General features: G+C 38.1%; 2 protein-coding genes across 3 annotated transcripts in view; one reads left to right on the top strand and one right to left on the bottom strand.

Annotated features, from left to right (window-relative positions):
* The window catches only part of LOC146480915 (V-type proton ATPase subunit H-like), a 36728-nt gene extending 31534 nt beyond the window's left edge, over positions 1–5194 (bottom strand). Inside the window, exons 1-5 of the mRNA XM_085109269.1 lie at positions 5107–5194; positions 3531–3609; positions 2670–2751; positions 1603–1702; positions 421–510 (exon numbers count right to left, since the gene is read on the bottom strand). Coding sequence (XP_084965395.1) covers positions 421–510; positions 1603–1702; positions 2670–2751; positions 3531–3600 — 342 coding nt within the window. The 5' untranslated portion in view covers positions 3601–3609; positions 5107–5194. The remainder of the gene's footprint in view (positions 1–420; positions 511–1602; positions 1703–2669; positions 2752–3530; positions 3610–5106) is intronic.
* Positions 5195–5222: 28 nt separating this feature from the next.
* On the top strand, positions 5223–19908 carry LOC146480914 (KICSTOR subunit 2-like). Of its 2 annotated transcripts, none has more exons than XM_085109270.1 (13): positions 5223–5357; positions 8424–8548; positions 9829–9972; positions 11059–11222; positions 12385–12468; positions 12718–12771; positions 13845–13983; positions 15300–15416; positions 15969–16063; positions 16892–17054; positions 17959–18057; positions 18393–18504; positions 19471–19908. In XM_085109270.1, the coding sequence occupies exons 1-13, from the start codon at positions 5348–5350 to the stop codon at positions 19533–19535; spliced, it is 1371 nt and encodes a 456-aa protein (XP_084965396.1). In that variant the 5' UTR covers positions 5223–5347; the 3' UTR covers positions 19536–19908. The 2 variants fall into 2 exon arrangements, with proteins under 2 accessions (XP_084965396.1, XP_084965397.1); XM_085109271.1 differs by having other exon boundaries at positions 5240–5357; positions 8430–8548.
* The last annotated feature ends 1391 nt before the right edge of the window (positions 19909–21299 follow it).

Below are 21299 nucleotides of genomic sequence, written 5' to 3'. Positions count from 1 at the left end.
GACCATATTTCAAATGAAAGCTACTGAGCAATACTTTCCTAAATATTATGCTGTACAAGGTGGTTCTAACGCTTGAGTCTGTGAATGAAATCCTAAAGTGTGATCATTCAAATGAAAGCTACTGAGCAGTACTTTCCTAAATATTATGCTGTACAAGGTGGTTCTAACGCTTGAGTCTGTGAATGAAATCCTAAAGTGTGACCATTCAAATGAAAGCTACTGAACAGTTCTTTCCTATTATGCTGTACAAGGTGGGTATAACTTTTGAGTCTGTGGATGAAATCCTAAAGTGTGGCCATTTAAACGAAAGCAATTATTTTCAACTTAAAAAAAGTAATTATTTTCCAACTTGGAATTTAGATGTCCTTTGGAGTTAAACCTGATTGTTCTATGCAAAACTGTCAAAGGTTAAAGACTTACATTCAGCACATCATCAATCAACACCAGGATATATCTGATTGTCTGATCCCGAGAAAGCCGAGCCAGCAGTGATAAAGAGCTTTTTGCAAACTGAAGAGGAAAATTATACAAGATAGTGTATGAACCCTTTTTTAACCCCTAATATTGAAGAACAAATTCTCCTATCTTGCCCCATACTTTTCTTATAAAAATAGTGTGGAGAAGTTGTTAAAATATCAAGAAATTCACCTTGGGTGATCATATCCTTAATTCTCATGACCTCATGGGTTGAATAAGCATCAATATTACAAGGAGAAATTTAATGCTGATCACTGCTAGTGCTTAAAAGGTTAAACTAACAACTTTTTACAGCCAGGAATGTCTATTGAGCAAATTGTTGAGTAACAGTCTAGCCTGATTATAAAGAAAACAAAATGAAAGTCTTATAAAGAAAGTTACTTAATAGCAATACTACATGTACGCTGCATTGCAGTAACTTTATTATTTTACAGTATAATAAAACACCAGGGCCAGGTTGTCCAAAAGCCGATTAACGCTCATCCACAAATTAAAAGTTAAGCGAGGTTTTCACCTGGTTCATTAAAAATTGTTTTAAAATCTTTTTTTAAGCTAATGGTAAAGGAAAGTCTACGTCAAAACTGAGGGACAAAAATATTTTTGAAGAGTCTTTATTGGTTAGTAATTAAGCTCGAAATCAAAGTTCATTTTAACCCAGGATTAGCTTAATCGGACTTTTTTGAACAGCTCGGCCCAGGACCACATAAATCTAACATTTGAGTCTGTCTAGATGAAATCTTAAAGTGTGACCAATCAAATGAAAGTTACCAATCCCCAAAGTGCCGTTTCAGTGAAACCCCGCCATGAACTGAACTGTCGACATTTTATACATGCACAATTTCCTGGCGCCACCACCTCATTATTACTGGCACTTTTTTTTTGTCCTGGCAAAACACCAATACTTTCCTTGTAAGAGAACCCTGTTAGCGCAGCCAGTGGCCACATTGTAAAATCCCAAAGTGTATATGCCTTTATAAAGTTACTTTGATTCCTTAATATAGCCACTCAACCCAAATTGAATTTTAAAGGACCGTTCAAATGAATTTTTCCTGAGGTAGTTCTCCCTAATTTGTGGCTACTAATTAAAATAACAGTCAGTAGAGGTACAGGTATCTTTTTTATTACCTGGTCCCCCTTTTGCTCCAGGATCTTCCCTCTTTCTTCAACACCCATACAGTCATAGTCAGCAATCATGGTGTAATCCTCTTGATTAATCATTTGACTTCTAACAAGGTTCAAAAATACAAAACTTGTAATATTTTATTATTAAATAGAACAAAGACCCACACACTTAGTTACGCAACTCACGCAATTGAGAAAAGAAAGCCTGAAAAAATTCAGGCTTGAATGGGATTTGAACCCATGACCTCTGCCATGCTGGTGAAGTGCTGTGGGTTCAAATCTCATTCAAGCCTGAATTTTTTGCAGGTTTTCTTTTCACAAAGTTCTGCTTATTAATAAGTTGCTTATTTGATCTCCATTTAAACCAGCTATGCTGAATTGGAATTTCTGTTTAAATAATGTTTATAAATAAATAAATAAATAAATAAATAAATAAATAAATAAATAAGTTGCTTATTTGAAAAATACCTGTGAGGGTCTCTCTCCTAGTAGATATATTTTATCTGCTAACCACTTTTATTAATAGTTACATGTACATAATTATTTAATACAGTGGAACCGCTGTTCATATGACCACCTTTGGGCCGTGAAAATGTGGTCGTAATAACGGGCTGGTGGGATTAACGAGGTTGTAAAACTAAGGAAACAGCTGTACTTTCAATTCATTCAAGGCACAAGAACTTTTAGTGGTTGTAATAACAAGGTGGTTGTATTAATGAGGTAATCATGTATGTATGTAGGTGTATGGATTTTTCAACACAAAATAATGATCCTGGTTTGATAAAGTGAAGAAGACACCAACACAGCTTAAATATTTGTGTGATGTTAAGCATGATGGCATCCACAACATGGATTACTGTGGCAACATCATAACATCATGTTGCTCCAGAATGTATCCACCCCCCACCACTTCCCCCCTCCATTTAACCTACATGTACAAACCTTATTTGTACTGGCAGTAATGTTGCGAAAAATTAATAAAGGTTTTAAGCAAAATTCTGGATGAAATGATCGTATGACAAGTTTGCATTGCAATAAAAACTTTTGACCCAAAAAGGAAACCAACTTACTGAACATAAGATTGCCAGTTCACATTCTGTTTCCTCACTTCTTCACTTTCAACTGACAACCTACCAAATGGCATCACAGGAGCTGAAAACAAGACATACAGCTGTGTCAGAGTCGAAAATACAGTTAATATTTTGGGAAAATTGAAGAACAGCTCCCCCATAAACCTGTTGGCTGACCAGTTGTCGGTGAATAGTCGGTCAACAAATGACCAACAGTCAGCCAACAGGCAGACAAAAAATGGCCAACAAACAGTCAACAGAACACCATTAGTTTAAGCTTATCCTAAAACAAACAAAGTGTTGGCAAAACAGTTGGCTGTGAGAACATGTCGGTTACCTGTTGGTGACTTGTCAGCTAGTTGCAAGTTGATATTTTGTGACTATTGTCACACCCCTTTACATTTATACATTTGTAGATATTGTAGTTATAATGAACCAATCAAACACTCAAAGAACGCCAGCCCTTGAAGAAGATCGCAATCAGGCATGTTAATTAGGAGGACATGCACCCTTCAAAACCATTGCGTTAAAAGGCCTGGGAAATTCACTGAATATCTGCTGTCTTAAACTATTCACCTACAATGCAATTCATTGCTACAAGCTGTATACATGCATGTTATGGTTCAAATTTATCCTTGATTGAAACTTTATCTTCCTATTGTTCTTGGGTATGGTAATGTACATGTATGATAATGAGTTTGAAACACTGGAAATTAAAATTTAAACCAAGGATAAATTTGAACCACAACATATAGTTACACAGTGGTGAGCACTGTCCATGTCTGAATTATTGTTAGCGATAGTGAGATCATCCAACTCTTGATAAAACCAAACACTCATTAAAAAATGGACTAACTGTACCTGTGGACAGGTTTGGATCCTCTTTGCCATTATTAGATGCTATATCTGCAAGATTCTGGTAACTTGACATAGTGTGAAACTGAAGAGGGAAATACACAACGGCTCAAAAAAATAATTAGTTACTATGCCATGTAGATGAACCATTAGCTTGACATTCATTTTGCACTAAAAATATTATATGTAAAGACACAAACATGCCACAGGTGACCAACACCACCAGAAGTTAACCTGGTTTCTATAGCATGATGCAACTAGGAGCATTGCTACAGTCATGGACAAAACTAGTTGCACAACCGGCCTCAATTAGCCTTTGCTATATACGGGTTGTGTATGTATTTATTTTTTGTAACTAAGATTTTAGAAAATAATAAAGTTGAAGTTGAAGGTTACTTTTAAAAAAATAAAACAGAAAAATTTATGATATTTGTGAACGTTGCGCGTATATTTTAATCTCCCCTAAGGAAAACACCGCCTGGAGAGTAGCAAACCTTCACACCCCCCTCCCCACTCACTCAATGTGAGGGGGGAGCTGGGTCAATTTGGGTAGAGTGGAGATCTCCAGAAGTTGGTGCCCATTTCTGTTTAATGAAATGGTCTTGTACAGTTTAGACAGCTTATCTGCTTATGTAATGTATATATACTAATCAACTGCACTACCCGCCTAGATTAGCCTATGCTATTTGCGGGCTAGTGCATTCGGAATCCGGTTACTTCGTTCCATGACCACTTCGTTCCAAACCACTTCGTTCCATCCTTTGGCCACTTCGTTCCACCAAAGTTTCATCGTTCCAACGAATAGTCACTTCGTTCCAAGTGTAAACTAAGCGAGTAAACTTCTACGTAATCTTACATGGGTCTGGGATCATAGCAACCAATCATATCAGACTTCAGTAAAGATGAACCTGCTTCGAAAAAACTATCCTTTCTTAACTTTATTTATTAGTTTCAGACTAACGAAGATGCGAAATCATGTTTAGATTGAACATAAACGTGAAAAGATGTGCAACCACGCGTTGATCATAGCAACCAGTAATTAAAACTTTTTTGCGCAGTCAAATCAACTTTCAGCTATCTTTCCGATCATCAGTTAGTCATCTTTGGGACGAAGTGACTATTTGGTGGAACGAAGTGGCCAAAGGATGGAACGAAGTGGTTTGGAACGAAGTGGTCATGGAACGAAGTGGCCGTAATTCGTGCATTCTTGCCTTACCTTCGTGAAAAATGTGCTTTAATAAATTGAATTGAATTGAATTGAATTGAATTGAATTGAACTGTAGGAGGCAAGTGAAACAAACAAACAGACAAATAAATAATAGCAATGCAATGTTACCGTACGACACTGGCACTTATGAACTGTTAGATGAAAGATAAAGATGTAAAATTAATTATTAAATTAAAGGAAAATCCCCGATTTCTTGGCATACACCGACAAAAACTGTGAAATACATGTATATATCGGCACGTACAGAACTGGCGATCTTTTGCGATTTCCCATGACAAACACAGTATGGTCTGCGTCTAAACTGAACAAATGCCTCATCATTTATGAAATAAAGTATGATCTTAAAACACTTACCGGTTAAATGTGGATAAACACAACAAGAAAACACCAAGAATCAGACCGCCATTATCCAGTACTCATGTGATTTGTGTCACCACAGACGGCGAAAGGACTGGAAGGTCTAAAAGGCTCGGTTACTTATCCCAAACAAAGATGGCGGACATCCAAGGTGAACATTAATTGGGCCTGAAGCTTGTGTCAAAAATGGTGTTGTTTTCTCGCGTAAAATGATTTGAATTTCTTTAAGCTAATCAAGATGGAGACAGGTAAGCTCTACAGTCGATGAGCGCATCAATTTAACTTCATTTGTTGTTGTCAACTTGTTTCATGGCCCAAAATAATTACCCCACAAGGCTAATGAAATTGTTCAAATTACAAAAAAAAGCACTACGTATCATAACATTCTCTCCATATACCGCAACATCTCTTCCTCTTTTTATAAAGATGGGTCTCTTAAATATTTACCAAATTAATGACCTACTAATCGGATCTTTCAGTTTTAGTCTTATCAGTAAATCGTTACCCACCTATTTCAGTGACCTCTGCATTGAAAACACGCAAGTCCATGATTATAATACCAGGAGTTCAAAACATCTACATAAGTGTTTTAACCGAACTAACTATGGAAAATACTCTTTAAGAAGTAAGATAGTTGATACATGGAACAAAACTCCTATAGAAATAAAACGATCTCTTTCTATACATGTTTTCAAAAAGAAAATGAAGCAATTCCTTCTCTTTCAATGATTATGATATAGGCGTTAACTTACATAATTTTACTTGCACCTTCTATTATTACTGTTATTTGTACACCAAACCTGATATCCTGATTAATTTAGCTTAAAAATGTAATTTGAATCAAAGGGGGACTACTTTGTAAAAGCCCGTAAGGGTTTCTTTAGTCTTCCTCCCGACTTCAATGTAAATTGCACGATGTACTTCTTATGTTACTTATAATTATGGGAAATAAACATTCATTCATTCAACATGTGGGGATATACTGCCCAAAACAGTTAATAAGCAACTTTATTATATGGCTGGCTCCGCGAGCGGGCAAGATGAGTCAAATTCTGCGCTGTGATTGGCTATCCGAGCGGGCAAGATGGAGCTATCTTGCCCGCTCGGGATTACCCGTTGCCCGTCCGCTTGACATCGAAAGTTTAATCCCAACAACAATGCGGATTTTCTTCGATTTTCTCGTTGTTTTGGGGGAAAACGCTCACTAAAAGGTTCGGTAAACTCTCAACATTTACCTAAAGGAAAGGAAGGAGAATGGAATCGTCCTGGTGTAGTGAAAACTTCGTTTCAGCTACAATGAATGTGAGTTGAATTGGTGAGTTGCTCTGCGTGTAGTATTTTAGATAGAATTGATTTTGAAAAACTTATTGTCTCAAGTCGAGTGCCAAATTGATAAGTTCTCTAGGTTTGCAATGACTGTATTTAAATCATAGCGTAGTGGAAGTTGCGGTTAGTGTTTAGAGCAGTTCAGAAAAGTATTTTTTTTAAGTTCGCCGAAGAAGCTCACGTTTTTAATTCAGCCGCTTCTTGCTTGATGTAAACAACAAAATCGTGTCAAAGTTTCGCCCAGTTTTCTGATTTACCTGCTCTTTTTTTCGGCTTATGTTTGCATATAATCTCAAAATCTATTGTTTCATTCAAGAATTAATGATTGGAAGCCGAAAACTGTGAAAAAAAATTTTATTATTTACGCCACCGCGCGATCGCCTGAAAATGGCGAGTTTGCTTGAATCTATTCAAATCTTCCCGCTCTTGCGAAAATCTAAATTTTTCGTTCTCGATAATTGTACACTTCCTTTAAGCCATTATAAAGTTAGAGCCCTAAGATTTAGTTAGGATTCCTTGTTTTCCACCATTACATGCTAATCCAAAGGTGCACTGAAAATAAATCTTGCAACGGCCGGCTATGAAGAATTTCTTTCCGAGTAGAGCAGTTTCATGTCTTGTTTTGTTTTGTTATTGTAGTTTTAACTTGATGGTAAAGCCATATAATAAATCCTTTATTGACCAAGCTTGTTCGGTCAAGATGGCTGGATATTGGCCTCGTTCTTTTTTTGCGTTTTTATGAACCTCGACTTCGTCTCAGTCCATAAAAACGCAAAAAAAGAACTTGGCCAATATCCAGCCTTCTTGACCTCACGCTTGGTCAATAACGCATATTTCTTCAATCAGGGCCGTACATAGCGGGGGGGCAGAGGGGGCAGCTGCCCCCGCTAGGAAAACTCTCTAATCTCCTTTTTTTTTTTTTTCTAACATAGTGTTTGAGTTTGCTGAGCTTTTTCTTGTAGGTTGTTTCAAAATCACAAGAAAATCGACTAATTAACTGAAAAAATTTCCCTTGATTGGGAATTCCAAATAATTATTTTGGAAAATCTTTCGGGGCAAAAGCCAGTACGAACTTTTTTATGAAAATAACGATTTTGTTATTTGGGCTTCCTTTGGTTTAGAATTTGGTGTTTTAATTAAGACTGACAAGCCTATGCCACTCCTTGGCGCGCGTTTCAGCCCTTTTAAATCTGGCTTACAAGAGTATGTTTTTTTTAGAGCTAAATTGGTTTTTTAAGGCTGCATGACTCCCAATTTTTTGTAGCTGGTTTGAAGGATTTGATAGAGCTGTGGATTGAACCATCGTATGTTCAACATCATAGTTCATTTGTGCCTAATGAGTTTTGATTTTCCTCTTTTGAATTCTCTTTATTTTGAATATGACCTGTTTTTCTCTCTGTTCAACAATGGTGTTTTTATGTCAGATAGGGCATTTCAGTTGGGTTTGGTTTGGCTCCTTTGTTGTTGAGATTTATGAAATTAATCATTGCTTGCCGGTTGAACGCGCTAGAAAATTAATTCCGTAGTTGTTGTTATACCGGTCCCGGCTATTAAAAGGCCCAACTAGAAACGCTATCTGTATACGGGAGACCCCTGAGAGAGTGTGGGGAGTTTGCCCCCGCAGACAAAAAATCCTAGGTACGGCCCTGTCAATGTTATGCATCAATCGTTTCCAGTAGTGTATTCTCACCTGTTGTTTCCTTAGGATTAGTTGTAATTATTTTGTACTTAAGACCAGGTTAGTCCTCAAAGCATTGCATTTCTAAATTCCAATTCCAACATATTTCAAATTTCCAATTCGATCTAGCTAGAAATGACCCCAATTAGTGCTCTGCGCTAAATACGTTGACACTTAAATAAAGTGGTTTATTTTTATTTATACACGGAATGCCCTGAACTCTGGACTAAAACCAGGGTTTTAAGTTACCGTGTGTCGCAGATTGTTTTAGTGTATGTATAAGTTGTTTATGTTAGTTTTTTGTTGTCAGCTACAGGGAGCAGAAGTGCGACCCCATCTCCAAGCCAGCCACCAATCTCAAGGGAGCAAGCTTTACTTGAGTCATTTTTTCATACCCTCAGCCAGTTTGCTTTTGATAAAGCTAAAGACCAAGTGGTTAGTTCCTTAATTTTGATAATCTGGTATCAATAGCAAAACACTGACTGATTTTAACACCTGTTTTTAACCAAAAAATGAGGATCATAAGCACTGATTACGTGAAAGTGTTTAGCAGGTATCTCCAACTCATGAATCCTCTTCTGTTTGTTATTACAGTAATTTCATATTGTAAAAGGTATTTGACATCTGATTGACCATTTATTTCATGACCAATTACCGGTCAACTCTCACCTTGCAGACACCTCACTATTACAGACACCCTGATAACACGGACAGCAGCTAAATCCCCGGCAAAAATCAATTATACACGTTTGACTGAAATAAATTTCCGCTATTACAGACTCTCGCTATTCAGGACACTACACGTACATGTATCTCGCCGTCCATAGGGTGTAATTCTGCTATCGCTGTTTTTGCCCAAGTTTTCTGACCCATGACCTTAAGCTCTTTTTCTATCCTTTTTTCCCATGTTTCACAAGGATGACCCCTACTAGTTTCAGGCGCCAGTGCATTTAGGGCATTACAATGCAAAACTTTTATTTATTTGTCTGAATATATTTATATATACACTGTAGTTAACTGATCAGGGAAACTAAGTAAACCTAAACAGTAACATTAATAGTTATTATAATTCTAAAAAAAATACTTATTAATTACTGTCTTAAATAATTGTTAAGAATCACATAATTTTGCAAATTAATGTACAGTATGTGTCCCAGTAAGCCAAGTCCACTAAAAAGGGAAAACTTGAAATTTGTATTCAATACGCTGCACACTGTCATTTTTAATGAAATTCTAACAGTAGTATACCTGCCAACGGTCACCCATTATGTGTGAGTCCCACTCCTGTGGACTAAAGACATTGGTCTCATGCATCGAGGACAATTTTTCACACCTGACTCACAAATCCAGATGAGTTGTTCTTAAACACATGATTAATAACAAAAATTCAATTTCATTTCTCCCAAAAAGGTGCTTAATGTTGATTTTGTGTCCTTTCTATATCATGACATGCTAAATTTTTCGCAAAAGCTTTCAAAGTCTACAATCCATTTGAATCGGGATTGTTCAATCTCGTTGGAACATCTTCGGACATTTTCAGCAATGTTTGGAAGTCTTCAGAAAATTTCAGAAATCTTCAGAAGTGGCTGGGACATTTTTGGAAATCCCGGTCATGACTTGTTAGGCAAAAATCTCACACATATTTGACTCAGAAAAAGGGTGCAAGTATACAGTAGCCATTTTCATTTTAACAACTTTTGTCATTTTCCATGCAGGAAAAAGAGAAGGAAGCCAAGCGGTTACCGCTTGTGTCCAGTACACCATGGTCATTACTGCTTTTGGCTCTATCTCACTTAGCTCTTGCAGAAAAGACCTACTTCTCTTTCCCATTTATTGCAAAAAAGTTCTTCAGGAAAGATGTATGTTAACTTTATTTTATATTGTACAGTTTCAGAAAATATCCATACTCCCCCCACAGAAGGTTTTCTGTTTTGCACCCCTGTCTCCCCAGGAAATTCCAGTTTAGCTTTATACTTTGCTTCTAAAATTTTGACTTTTAAGACCCCCCTACCCCCAGGAATTTCTGATGACCTTCCATGGGGTGGGTTTGGCTTTTTTCTGGAACTGCACATTGTTTCATACCCTCAAAATACATGCACATGATGTGGTTCAAAATTTTTTTGTTTAAAAGTTTAATTTTTATTTCTCTTTGTCTCAGATTATGGTAATGAATATGCACAAAGAAAATATAAATCAAACTGATTTGTAAAATTTTAAGCCAAAAAAACCTTAAACCACAGCATGTATATGGCCATCCCAGTCATCAATATTTTTAGCAAAGTTTGAGTTTTCCTTTAATAAGTATTTAGATGTCAAAAGACATGATGTTGCACAGGGGTAGAAAAGGAGGAGTAGGAGAGGATGAGGAGGATGAGGAGTGAGGAGTCAGAGAAGCAGGGTAACGGGGAGGGAGGGAGACAGGGGTGGAGCTTTTTTGCACTGTAGAGGAGAGGATCAAGGAATAGGACAGGAAGGTACAAAGAGAAGGAGGGAGGGAGGAAGGAAAGGAGGGAGGGAAAGGGTGGTAGGGGTTTGTTTTTACTCTGTAGGGGAGAGGGAAGGAATAGTATGGAAAGTTACAAAGGGAAGAAGGGAGGGAGAGAGGGAGAGGGTGGTAGGGTTTTTTAACTCTGTAGGGGAGAGGGAAGGAATAGGTTGGGAAGGTACATGTACAAAGAGAAGGAGAGAGGGATAATGAAGAGAGCGAGTAGTTAAGTAATGTGCTCAAGTTACTTTCAGACTCTCTTGAAATCTCTCATTGAAATCATTGACCAGAACTCGTAAAATCATGATTGTACAGTGTTGGTTCCGCCCAACAATGTTGCTTAATGATCAATAAAAAATGAGTATGGAATACTTTGAATCACTGCAAGGCTGGCTCTTAATAAAAGTAAGCTAAAATGTTATTGATATAAATTAATCAGATGTGTTTATCCTGTTCACAGTCTGTGCGAGACGGCTTCAAGACTCTTATAACAGAGTTAAAAAGAATAGAAGAAACAGTACATACGGCCTCATCCACAGGATCTATAGTTGAAGGAAGTTTGATGGCTGAGTTGTGCAGACATTTATGCCAATTTGCACAAGCCAGACAGGAATTAATTGACTTGTATCTTTTACAACTTTATGGAGATACTTACATGTAGAACCATTCAATACCTGTAATCCTTATCCTTATCTAATACTATCTGAGTTCGAGGTCCATGCTGTAAGTTATGGACCAAGTTTTTTCCTGTTGATTTACGACCCAAGCGTAAAGTGCGTGGGTCATACATGTAAATCAATGGAAAAAAATGAGGATCCATTACTTACCATACGGACTGACAAAGCGAGGTTAGTAAGACATTTATTATATCTTTGAGGTTAATCGGGCACGTGGGAAAGGAAAACTTTCAAATTTAGCAGGGCATACAGTGAAATACAGCCCACAAAATTGACCAATCACACCATGCATACTAACTGAGAGATATAATAAAATGTTATTATGACACTAAGTCAGGGGTTTTATTAAGGGCCAGGGACCACTTAAATTGACCGTCTGTGAACATGACTTTGCTCAGCTGCTTCTAACATCTCATCCAACTTTTTTCTGCAAAAAAAAAACATATTCAAGTTAAACTATCTTGCCGAGGTGTGCTGATCTCTCGGGTGCCAGTTCAAAATCTTAATGAAACCCCTGCTAAATAAAAGTGTATTTAAATTCTGTACATATTTGAGTGGTCAGGTACACCATTACCCTGCTAGTAGAGGTTTCTGTTTGCTGTTTTTGTTTTCTGTGAAAACAAGCCAAAAAATATAAGAAGAAATCAGAAATGACAAAGAAAATTCAAACCTCTGCTAACAGGGTGGCAATTACTGGCAGTGGATAAAATTATAACTTAATGGGAGTCATGCAAGCTGGAACTACAGTATATACCACGTGACCAGCAACCATTTGATAATGTAACATATCAAACACGAGAAAGCGTGTTTCATTGGATATCCAAATACTGAGAAGTAGGTTGAAAAAACAAGGCGGAAGTTTTTTAAAACAACCTCAAGGTGTTTGGATATCTGATGAAACACATTTTCAAGTGTTCGATATGGCTTCTCAAATGATCAATAAATTTTGGAAAAATTCAAGGCTAAATTGACAAAATGTCATGGCAATTAGGAACACATATCCAAACCATGGTCACAGTAGTGATTTTCTTTGTTTTTTCTTAATGAGTTATTAATGAGTTTGAGAAGATTAGGATGAAGTTTTAGTTCTCCTTGACGTGAATTTTCAGTTATGAAGCGATGGCAACGATGAGTTCATCGTCCAATGTAAATTGTTCAGACTTGTCCAATATGATTGATGAGATTTGCCGAAGGTATGTACAGTTATGCAGTGAACTATTCTGTCAAATATCTGGAGTTGAATTTCTTGCCAACAAAAATTAGTGACAGAAATAATAATTCTTGGTGACAGAAATTGACTTCTGTTATTAAAGATGCCTGCTTTTATGGCAATGAGTCATGATCCTGAAGGTTTCCCTCATAATGGATGTTAACTGTATGTATTAGCAGTTATTTGTAACACAAAGGGTAAAGGTTAATAGTACAAATATTTAAATTTGCAGACATAGCAAAGGTTTTCATCACCCAATTTTGGATTCACTCAAGTCAAGTTTCAGGTCTGTTCTTCACTTCAGTTTAACTTGTGAAATTCTTTTCTTTTCTTTTTTTGATGCTTTCATTCTTTACCTCCAAGGAAGCAAAGTTGAAATTTCCAAACATTAATTGTAGGATTTCATCCACTGAATCAAACATTTGAATCAAATTGTACAGCATAATAAACAGCAGCACAGGAAAGTACTGCTCAGTAGCTTTCATTTGAATGGTCACACTTTAGGATTTCATCCACAGACTCAAAAGTTAGAATCATCTTGTTGAGCATAATAAACAGCAGCACAGGAAAGTACTGCTCAGTAGCTTTCATTCGAATGGTCACACGTTAGGATTTCATCCAAAGATTCAAAAGTTAGAATCATCTTGTACAGCATAGTAAACAGCAGCACAGGAAAGTACTGCTCAGTAGCTTTCATTTGAATGGTCACACTTTTAATTAGGATTTCATCCACAGACTCAAAAGTTAGAACCACCTTGTGCAGCATAATAAACAGCAGCACAGGAAAGTACTGCTCAGTAGCTTTCATTTGAATGGTCACACTTTTAATTAGGATTTCATCCACAGACTCAAAAGTTAGAACCACCTTGTACAGCATAATAAACAGCAGCACAGGGAAGTACTGCTCAGTAGCTTTCATTTGAATGGTCACACTTTTAATTAGGATTTCATCCACAGACTCAAAAGTTAAAACCACCTTGTACAGCATAATAAACAGCTCCCCAGGAAAGTGCTGCTCAGTAGTTTAATCTTTTAAATGGCCACATTTGGAGATGTTATCCACAGACTCAAAAGTTAGAACCATCTTGTACAGCATAATAAACAGCACCACAGGAAAGTACTGCTCAGTAGCTTTCATTTGTATGGTCACATTAAAACATTCTGGGATTTCATGCACAGACCCAAAAGTTAGAACCATTTAAAGACTCAAGGTATGACTTTTGCAAGACAAGGACTAAACTGTATTTGATAATTCATTTGAATGTTTCTTTAAAGAGCTTAGAATAATGTTAGAAATAATATTGGTATAATGTGTTCCAAACTTTTAAATGAAACTTAACTGTTTATTTTTGCTTCCAGCTATGAAGTGGACATATTAAGCAATTTGTTGAAAGCACAGTGTGACATGGCCGAGTGGAAATTTCTTCCTTCTCTGCTTCACCTTCATGAAAGCCATGTCAAACTGTCCTCATGGTGTCATGTTTTACCCCCAACAGAGGTAGGATTGTACATGTATTGTCATCTGCTTGAGTAGGGACGGCACAGTAGTGAGACCACACACAATAGAAATGAGGAAGAGAAAAAGACTGCTCGCAATCTAAGTTAATGCCTCTAAGGTCAAATCCTGAACCTTTCAATAATTTATTAGACTACCATACCACAGAATTCTAAATACAAGTCCCCAAAACTCAGATTTTTAATTTCAGTAGGCAAAACAATGTAAACCACAATAATTATTATTTTAGGCAAATATTGGGCAATTACTCCTTGTAAAACTAACTTTTTAGTTAATAATTAATTCCTTGGATGTGTAGGTTCATCTTTCTTAAAAGACATTAATCCTTGCGAGCTCTTTTTTCTCCCCCAAAGTAAATTAAGAGCCAGGTCAGAGAAAATCGATGCTTTGCAGGTTATAACAAGTAGCAAGACAAGATGTTATAATTTCCCATTTCTGAGTTCAAATAGAGACTGGGGGAGGAGTGTTTAATTTTCATGTAATTGGAAATTGGAGTCCATCACAAGATAGACTGTTCACAGTCCCCCTATTTTTCCGTGTGATTCTCGAGACTGGTACGCTTCGGTGGAGTTGCTGCCATCTTGATTTGTAAAAGCGAGCGTGATGTGGGGAGGTTGTGTCTAAACTACCGAGGGAAGCCGGAGTGGGGGGTAGTTGTCCCACGGAAAAATAGGGGGACTGTGAACAGTCTGCAAGAAAGATCCCATTAAAATTAGTCAGTTTACCAAGTTTGAGTTTCTGTCATTAGACTGCAATCATATAGAAGGCTTTCAAAAATTAGAGACTTTCGACCTTTGACAGGTCACAGCTGGTAACTAGGCAATGAAACATAACAAAACTTGGTAAACGTACTGATTTATACATGAGATCAATTTTTCTAGCAATGGGGTTCATTTCTTCATATGATACAATTTGAACAATGTGTAAGCTAGAAATTGCAAAAATTACTTCTGAACACATAATGTCAGCCATCCCATGGAGCAAAATTTTGTTTTCAAACGACAGGGGAAGACAATCGCATATCAACGAACAAAACTCGAGCAAAAATTTCAATCAGGGGTGCAGGGGGGCAGTTAGTCAGGGAGCAGGGATTTTTTCATGGGCAAACGTTTACTGTAAGAATGGGACAAACAGGGCTCGTCCCGTTCTTACAGTAAACTTTTGCCCATGAAAATCCCTGCCACCTGACTAACTGCCCCTGGTTCTCCAAGGACGGCTAGGAGCCAGTGGACTTCAGAACAGCTAGACAATATTATTTCCATTCCATTTTTTCCTGGAATCCTCTGTCTTTATTTTAGCTGTCAGCATCACTTACACTGAAGAAGTCATTGTTTGGTAGCGCTCCTAAGAAGCACCTTGAAGCACCATTTCTTTATCAGTGGCTTGGCAAGTTACAGGACGCTTTGGTTTCAAAGGTGGATGTTCTTTTAGTGGAGTGAAATCCTTGTTTACATTAACAGTGGAGTTAAAAAACTTTGGGAATGGTTTTGAGGAGCCTAATGAAAGGAATTAAAAAACGTTCCAAACTGCATCAACATGTATTTTACAGAAAACTGTTTATCTGGGCCGGGTTGCTCGAAAGCCAATTAACACTAATCCACAACTTAAAGTTAACTGAAGTTTTCAGCTTGCTCGTTAAAGATGTTTTTAAAATCTAATTTTAAGCTAATGGCAAAGAAAAGTCAACGTCAAAACTGAGGGACAAAAATCTTTTTGAAAAATCGTTATTGTTCAGTAATTAAACTCTAATCAAAGTTCTCGTTAATCCAGGATTAGCTTAATCGGGCTTTGAATGACTGGACCCTGGACACTAATTTTGTGAATGGAATTGCGTATTACTTGCTAGTTGCCCTTGTAGATTAAAATCTCTTGTATATTGAGTTTGTTGTCAATTTGATGACATCCTCAATGACTTTACCTCGAGCTGCATACGTGTACTGATAAACAATTCTATCCTTTACCTCTAGTTCACACTCTATTTCTACCATATACTTGGTAGACAGACCACGCCAACTGATATAAAGTCATTGACAGCACGCGCCAGTGTTGATTATGTAGGGAGGTAAGTGTAACAAAAAAAACTGCAGGGGGTGGGTGGGGGAGGCAGGGGAAGGAAGGTGTGTGGCTACCATTTCCCATTCTTGTTCGTTTCTTGGAAGCTCCTATTTCTTTCCCACTTTGTATATTTATTTATTTTTTGTTGTTGTTTGTTTGTTTTTGTTTGTTTGTTTGTTTTTTTTTTTTTCAAAATATACAATTCAGTGTAGGTCATTGTTGTTGCTGTTGTTGTTGATGGTTGAAATTTTTGCTCGAGTTTTGTTCGTTGATATGCGATTGTCTTCCCCTATCGTTTGAAAACAAAATTTTGCTCCATGGGATGGCTGACATTGTGTACTCAGAACGAATTTTTGCATTATTTCCCATTCAGCTTACACTTAAGCGTTCATGAAAGTAATCAGCAGACCTGCACCTTTCAAAAGCTCTATTTTCACTGGACCCTGATAACCTGCAGCTGTATTGTTTTTTAGGGTTGGGAGCATTGTTCTGTCGTTCGTTCTTTTGTTCTCTCGACCAATCATGTGCAGGTAAACGGTGCAGGTCTCCCCAAAGTAAAACTTGTTAGATACAGTGGAACCTCGATTTTACGATATGACAAGGAGACAGCAAAATTGTATCGTTAAATCGGGATATCGTTATAAACGAACTCCCGATTTATAAATTACTTTTGTCGGGACACAGAATGTTAATCGTTAATTCGGGAATATCGTTAGATCGACGATTGTAAAATCGGGGTCCCATTGTATTAGGGCCTCACAGGAATGCTCATTTCTCTTCGTATTTTTTTTTAATATATATTTTTTATTTTTTATTTATTTTATTTTTTTCGTAGAATCTCAGCATTTATCCGCCGTTCAGATGCATTTAATGTGTGTATGCTGTTAGATACTCATCAGCTGGATCCATACCAAGGACACGGATATCATTTACCCCAGGATGTTAAAGAAACGCCCTCCGGCTTAGGTGCTTTCCCTGCGATATTTTCTTTCCCTGGGGTAAGTAAATCATGACGTATGCGTGGAACGGGTATTGTTTACCCCAGGCTAACAAAGAAACACGCCGGGCTTATTTATTTGGGTCACTAGTTGTCTTCAGGGCCAGAGTTACAATGAGAGAAAATAATGGCTCTTAAAAAAAATAATTGTACTTGTCTTACTCCGTATTAAAACAAGCATCGGAGAGCTATAAAGACACCGATTTTTCCTTTTAAAACTCGCTGACGAGGTAATCTGCAAATAGGCAAAAGCGAGAACCGTGTTATAGTCTTGGTCAGATTAATGATCGTGTTAACCCACTAAAAAAAATTCCAAAGTATAAAGTGGTTTTCAGGTTTTGCTTTAATGCGCTCAATAATTGGTTAGCAAAACACGAATCACTTTCTCAGGCAATGAGCCAAACCAAAAGTAATTGTGACTTGCTCGCACTCATTTTCCCGCGCTTAATGCCGGTCGCACGTATTTTCTCCGAATACTGATTGGTTCGTTGCGTTGTTTACGTCTGCTGTGATTGGCCAGAGTAATTACTTTGGTTTTGGCTTTACCACAGCCAACTGATGCCCGCTTTATTGGTTGGCAAAACTCGCGCCACTTTCTCAACCAATGAGAAGCAAAACCGAAACCAATCGTGCCTCGCTCGAGCGCGTTTTCCCGCGCTTAGTGCCAGTCGCGTGTATCTGCTTCGAGCTGATTGGTTCAATGCGCTGTTTACGTCTGTTTTGATTGACCAGAGTAATTACTTTGGTTTTTGTTTTACGACACTCAATTGAAAATCGCTTTAAAAGCGCGAAAAGTTGCGAGTGATCAGTTAAGTTCTCACTTCTGCATGTCGTGAAACAAAACATCTGCCCTTGTTATATACTTTCTTTTGTTAACCTTCTAACATGTTTTTGCTGTTTCGCAGGAGCGACCGGTTGACCACTGGCCAAACATTGTCTCCATTCTCCTTGATAAAAATCAAGAACTGAACTCGCTGGATAAGACTGTGTTCTTCTTTGATATCGTAAGTATGACCCACGTGTATTCATCCCCGGAAATGGGGGAGAGGGGGGGTTACTCCCTACTATGGACTATACGGAGAGGCTCTCCCCGAAAGGGGAACCTTTTTCAGGCTGGAGGTATATACAAGGGCAGGGCTTTCACGAACTGAAGGAAAGAAAAGGGCAGAGAAAGCTTTCATTTATTTATTCCAAAGGGTCTTTCAAAATATCTCGAACTGACCAACGTAAATAAGATTGAGTTTTCTACTGTAGGTATGTGAAAAGGGTACCATTTTCTTTATACACGCGTGGATCAATCGATGACTGTTTTACCATAAGTCTTATTTTGCTTTCACAGCGCGTCCAAAGCACATACTTCCTTACACGCGTGGATCCACGCACGACTCTCGTGATCATCTTTAACAGCAAAAGATCTGAGAAGGACTCTTACGTTACAGCCTTCTTAACTGGTAAGTGTGGAAACCCTCAGTTGTTCTATTTCTCTTTGCCGTTTTTCTAACGAAATTTTGACACGGAGAACACAGGACATGAATTAAAGTTGAGTCATTGGGCTAAAACATACGCTTTATTTAGTGAGCCACACGTGTTTCGTGTTCAACGTCATGTTTAATAGTCCATGAACCCTTGCAGGTGTAGAGTGTACGAATACACCTCATGTAAGCTAACACAACAATTACTAATCTAATAGAAGAAAGATCCTCGCAGTTACTACGCAACTTAAGCAGTTGCGAAAAGAAAGCCTGAAAAAACTCTGAAAGTCAATTACTTCAGCCTCGGTCTGGGTCACGCAACTCCCTATTTTACCGGACCATTATCAGTAATGGCTTCAGCTTACCCAAAAAGTATTTTCAAGAAAGGTCATCCTCTCTTGGTATTTTTGAGATCACTTTTCAGCCATTGATGGTAATGTTTGGTGCAAACTCTCCCTATGTTTTCATGAAATTGTGGAGTTTTTACATTGTAAAATTAGAGAGATTTAGAATCGCCTTTACGGCAAACGTCAACGTGAGATTCGCGTTCATGTTTTCTTGAAAAAATGAGTACATAGATTCGAATAGTGAAAACGCTCAATTTTACTGAAACTGAAACATAAGTGGCTCTAATGACTCAATCCATCCAGGTATAAACCGTTGCTGACGTCTCTGAGATCCCTTGTTGGAGAGCTCTCTGTTCCGGCAAGCTTAGCTGAAGGCGAAATCTTTCCCCTAAGCTCAACAGGTGACGTCACATTTAATTGCGCATCCAGGGTGACTGGGGACGAGTTTGCCCTCTCGGTCGTAAAGCTTGATCGGGCATAACTTACGTCGTCCCCAGGGTCCTCTCCTACTCGGCCCCCGAGGACCCTGGGAACGAGGTTGCTTACAATAGTACTCATGGTCGTTGTCCTTTACCTGTTGTGTTCGTTTTTTCCTTAGAAACTGCGACCCTGTTGAGAAACACGAAAATCTTCGCCATGCTGAAGCAAGGAGGAAAGAGTTGAAAGAGTTACGTGTACATCAGGCCACTGCATGCTTCGAGGGCCTCCGAATATGATCCGAACATTTCCGAAAATTCGTACGTCCCGTCACTCCTTCCGAGGACTTCCACTTGAAAATGATCCAGAGATGTCTGAAGATTCCTACGTGTGTGAGGCGATCATCGGAAACAAATTATTATGTTACGAGTTTGATTATGGAAGATGAGTACGTGATATGAACAAACTAAATATGAAGAAATCTCTGCAGTTAGTAAATACCAAAATATGAACAGCAGAACTTGTACAATGTTACAGGTGTCCGCTTTACAAGAGTCCAACATACAAAATTAAAATATTACTTGGGATAAATCATCGAGATATCACGGTTCCATAAAGTCGTGAATTTTTCTAAAGTCTTAAGCAACTTAATTGAATGGTCCTTACGAATAGAGCAACGGAAAGTCAGTTGAATTAAGGAAGGGTATAGCGTGGATAGTTGTTGGAAAATTTTTCAACGCAAATGAATAACACAATTTCTTCGAAAAATAACAGTCTCACAGTAGATTGAAAAGGGAAAGGGCCTTGGGGGAGAGGGAATGGTGGGGGGGGGGGGGGGTGGGGGGGAGGGTGGGGGTGGGGTAGGAATACTTCACGTACGACAATGTCGGTCGTCTTCCAAACCGAACTGTTGTCTACCAGGCCTCAGTGGTTGAAAGGGCGGATAATTTTATCCACTGGGTAGTTCGCTATCCGCCAGATAAAATGTATGCATGATTTTCCCGATAGTCCTATAATTTGTGAGTAGAGTAGAAGCATATGTAAAATTTAACAATGGGATTATGTGGAAAACTTGGCAAAAGCATTGGTTGGAGTACATTTACTCCTCTGGATAGCGACTTATCCAGTGGATAAAATGTACTCCAACCAATACATTTGCTCCGCTGGATAAAGTTATCCACTCATTGAGCAACTGGGGCCTGGTGTTAACTTCGAGGTTAAACTTCGGAAGCGTGATTGCGTTAGAAAGGCTAAAAAGCATAGAAATTCTTTAAATCCTTTGAAAGGAATAAACTTATTTCCAATAAATGCTTACTTGATTCAGAGGTCTTAACGTTGGGATTCATTATTGCTGTGTTTACTTCTAAAGTGGTTATCATTAAAATAGTAGCACGCTCTGGATGTTATGATAAGTTGGTTGTCCTGTGCAAGGTATTGTAATGTGATCTTAAGGATCACGTGTGGAGTAAAAGTACGGTAATAAAGCTCTTGAAGTTGAAGCTTGAGGATGTGTATTTTCTCGTACTCATAACATGGTACCAGGATCTCTTTAAAAGAAACCTCTCTGACTCCCAACTCCGACATGGAACGTATCAAACCTCCCTCAGAATTGGATATTGATAGTCTCAATCTCGCAGATGTGTGGAAGGAATGGAAGGAAGCGTGGGAATTGTATCGGATATCGAGTGGCCTTCACGAAAAGGACGATGCCATACAGATAGCAACTATCCAAAGTATTCTCGGGATCAAAGCAAGACGGGTGCTCAAAACCCTACCAAACATTCCCGTAAATATCACGGAAAGGACTGTTGCAGGTATTTTAACGGCGCTTGAAACGTATTGTGTTCCTCGTAAGAACACAACCTACGAACGATACGTCTTCAGAATGACCATTCAAGAAGATCGCTCGTTTGACATATTTGTTACAGATCTCAGAAGAAAAGCTGAATACTGCGATTTCGGGGCGATTAAGGATTCTCTGATACGAGATCAGATTGTGGTGGGCATAAA

This window comes from Pavona decussata, unplaced genomic scaffold (genome assembly GCF_977016875.1).
Source record: "Pavona decussata unplaced genomic scaffold, jaPavDecu1.1 SCAFFOLD_52, whole genome shotgun sequence".
In the NCBI taxonomy this organism is placed as follows: Eukaryota; Metazoa; Cnidaria; class Anthozoa; order Scleractinia; family Agariciidae; genus Pavona; species Pavona decussata.
The sequence above is the reverse complement of the archived record's forward strand: the minus strand, read 5'-3'. Positions and strand labels throughout refer to the sequence as shown.

Coding starts and splice junctions, on each gene's coding strand:
- LOC146480914 (XM_085109270.1), top strand. Junction 8,549..9,828: donor ATAAAGCTAAAGACCAAGTG/GTTAGTTCCTTA, acceptor TTTTCCATGCAG/GAAAAAGAGAAGGAAGCCAA. Junction 15,417..15,968: donor AGGACGCTTTGGTTTCAAAG/GTGGATGTTCTT, acceptor CTTTACCTCTAG/TTCACACTCTATTTCTACCA.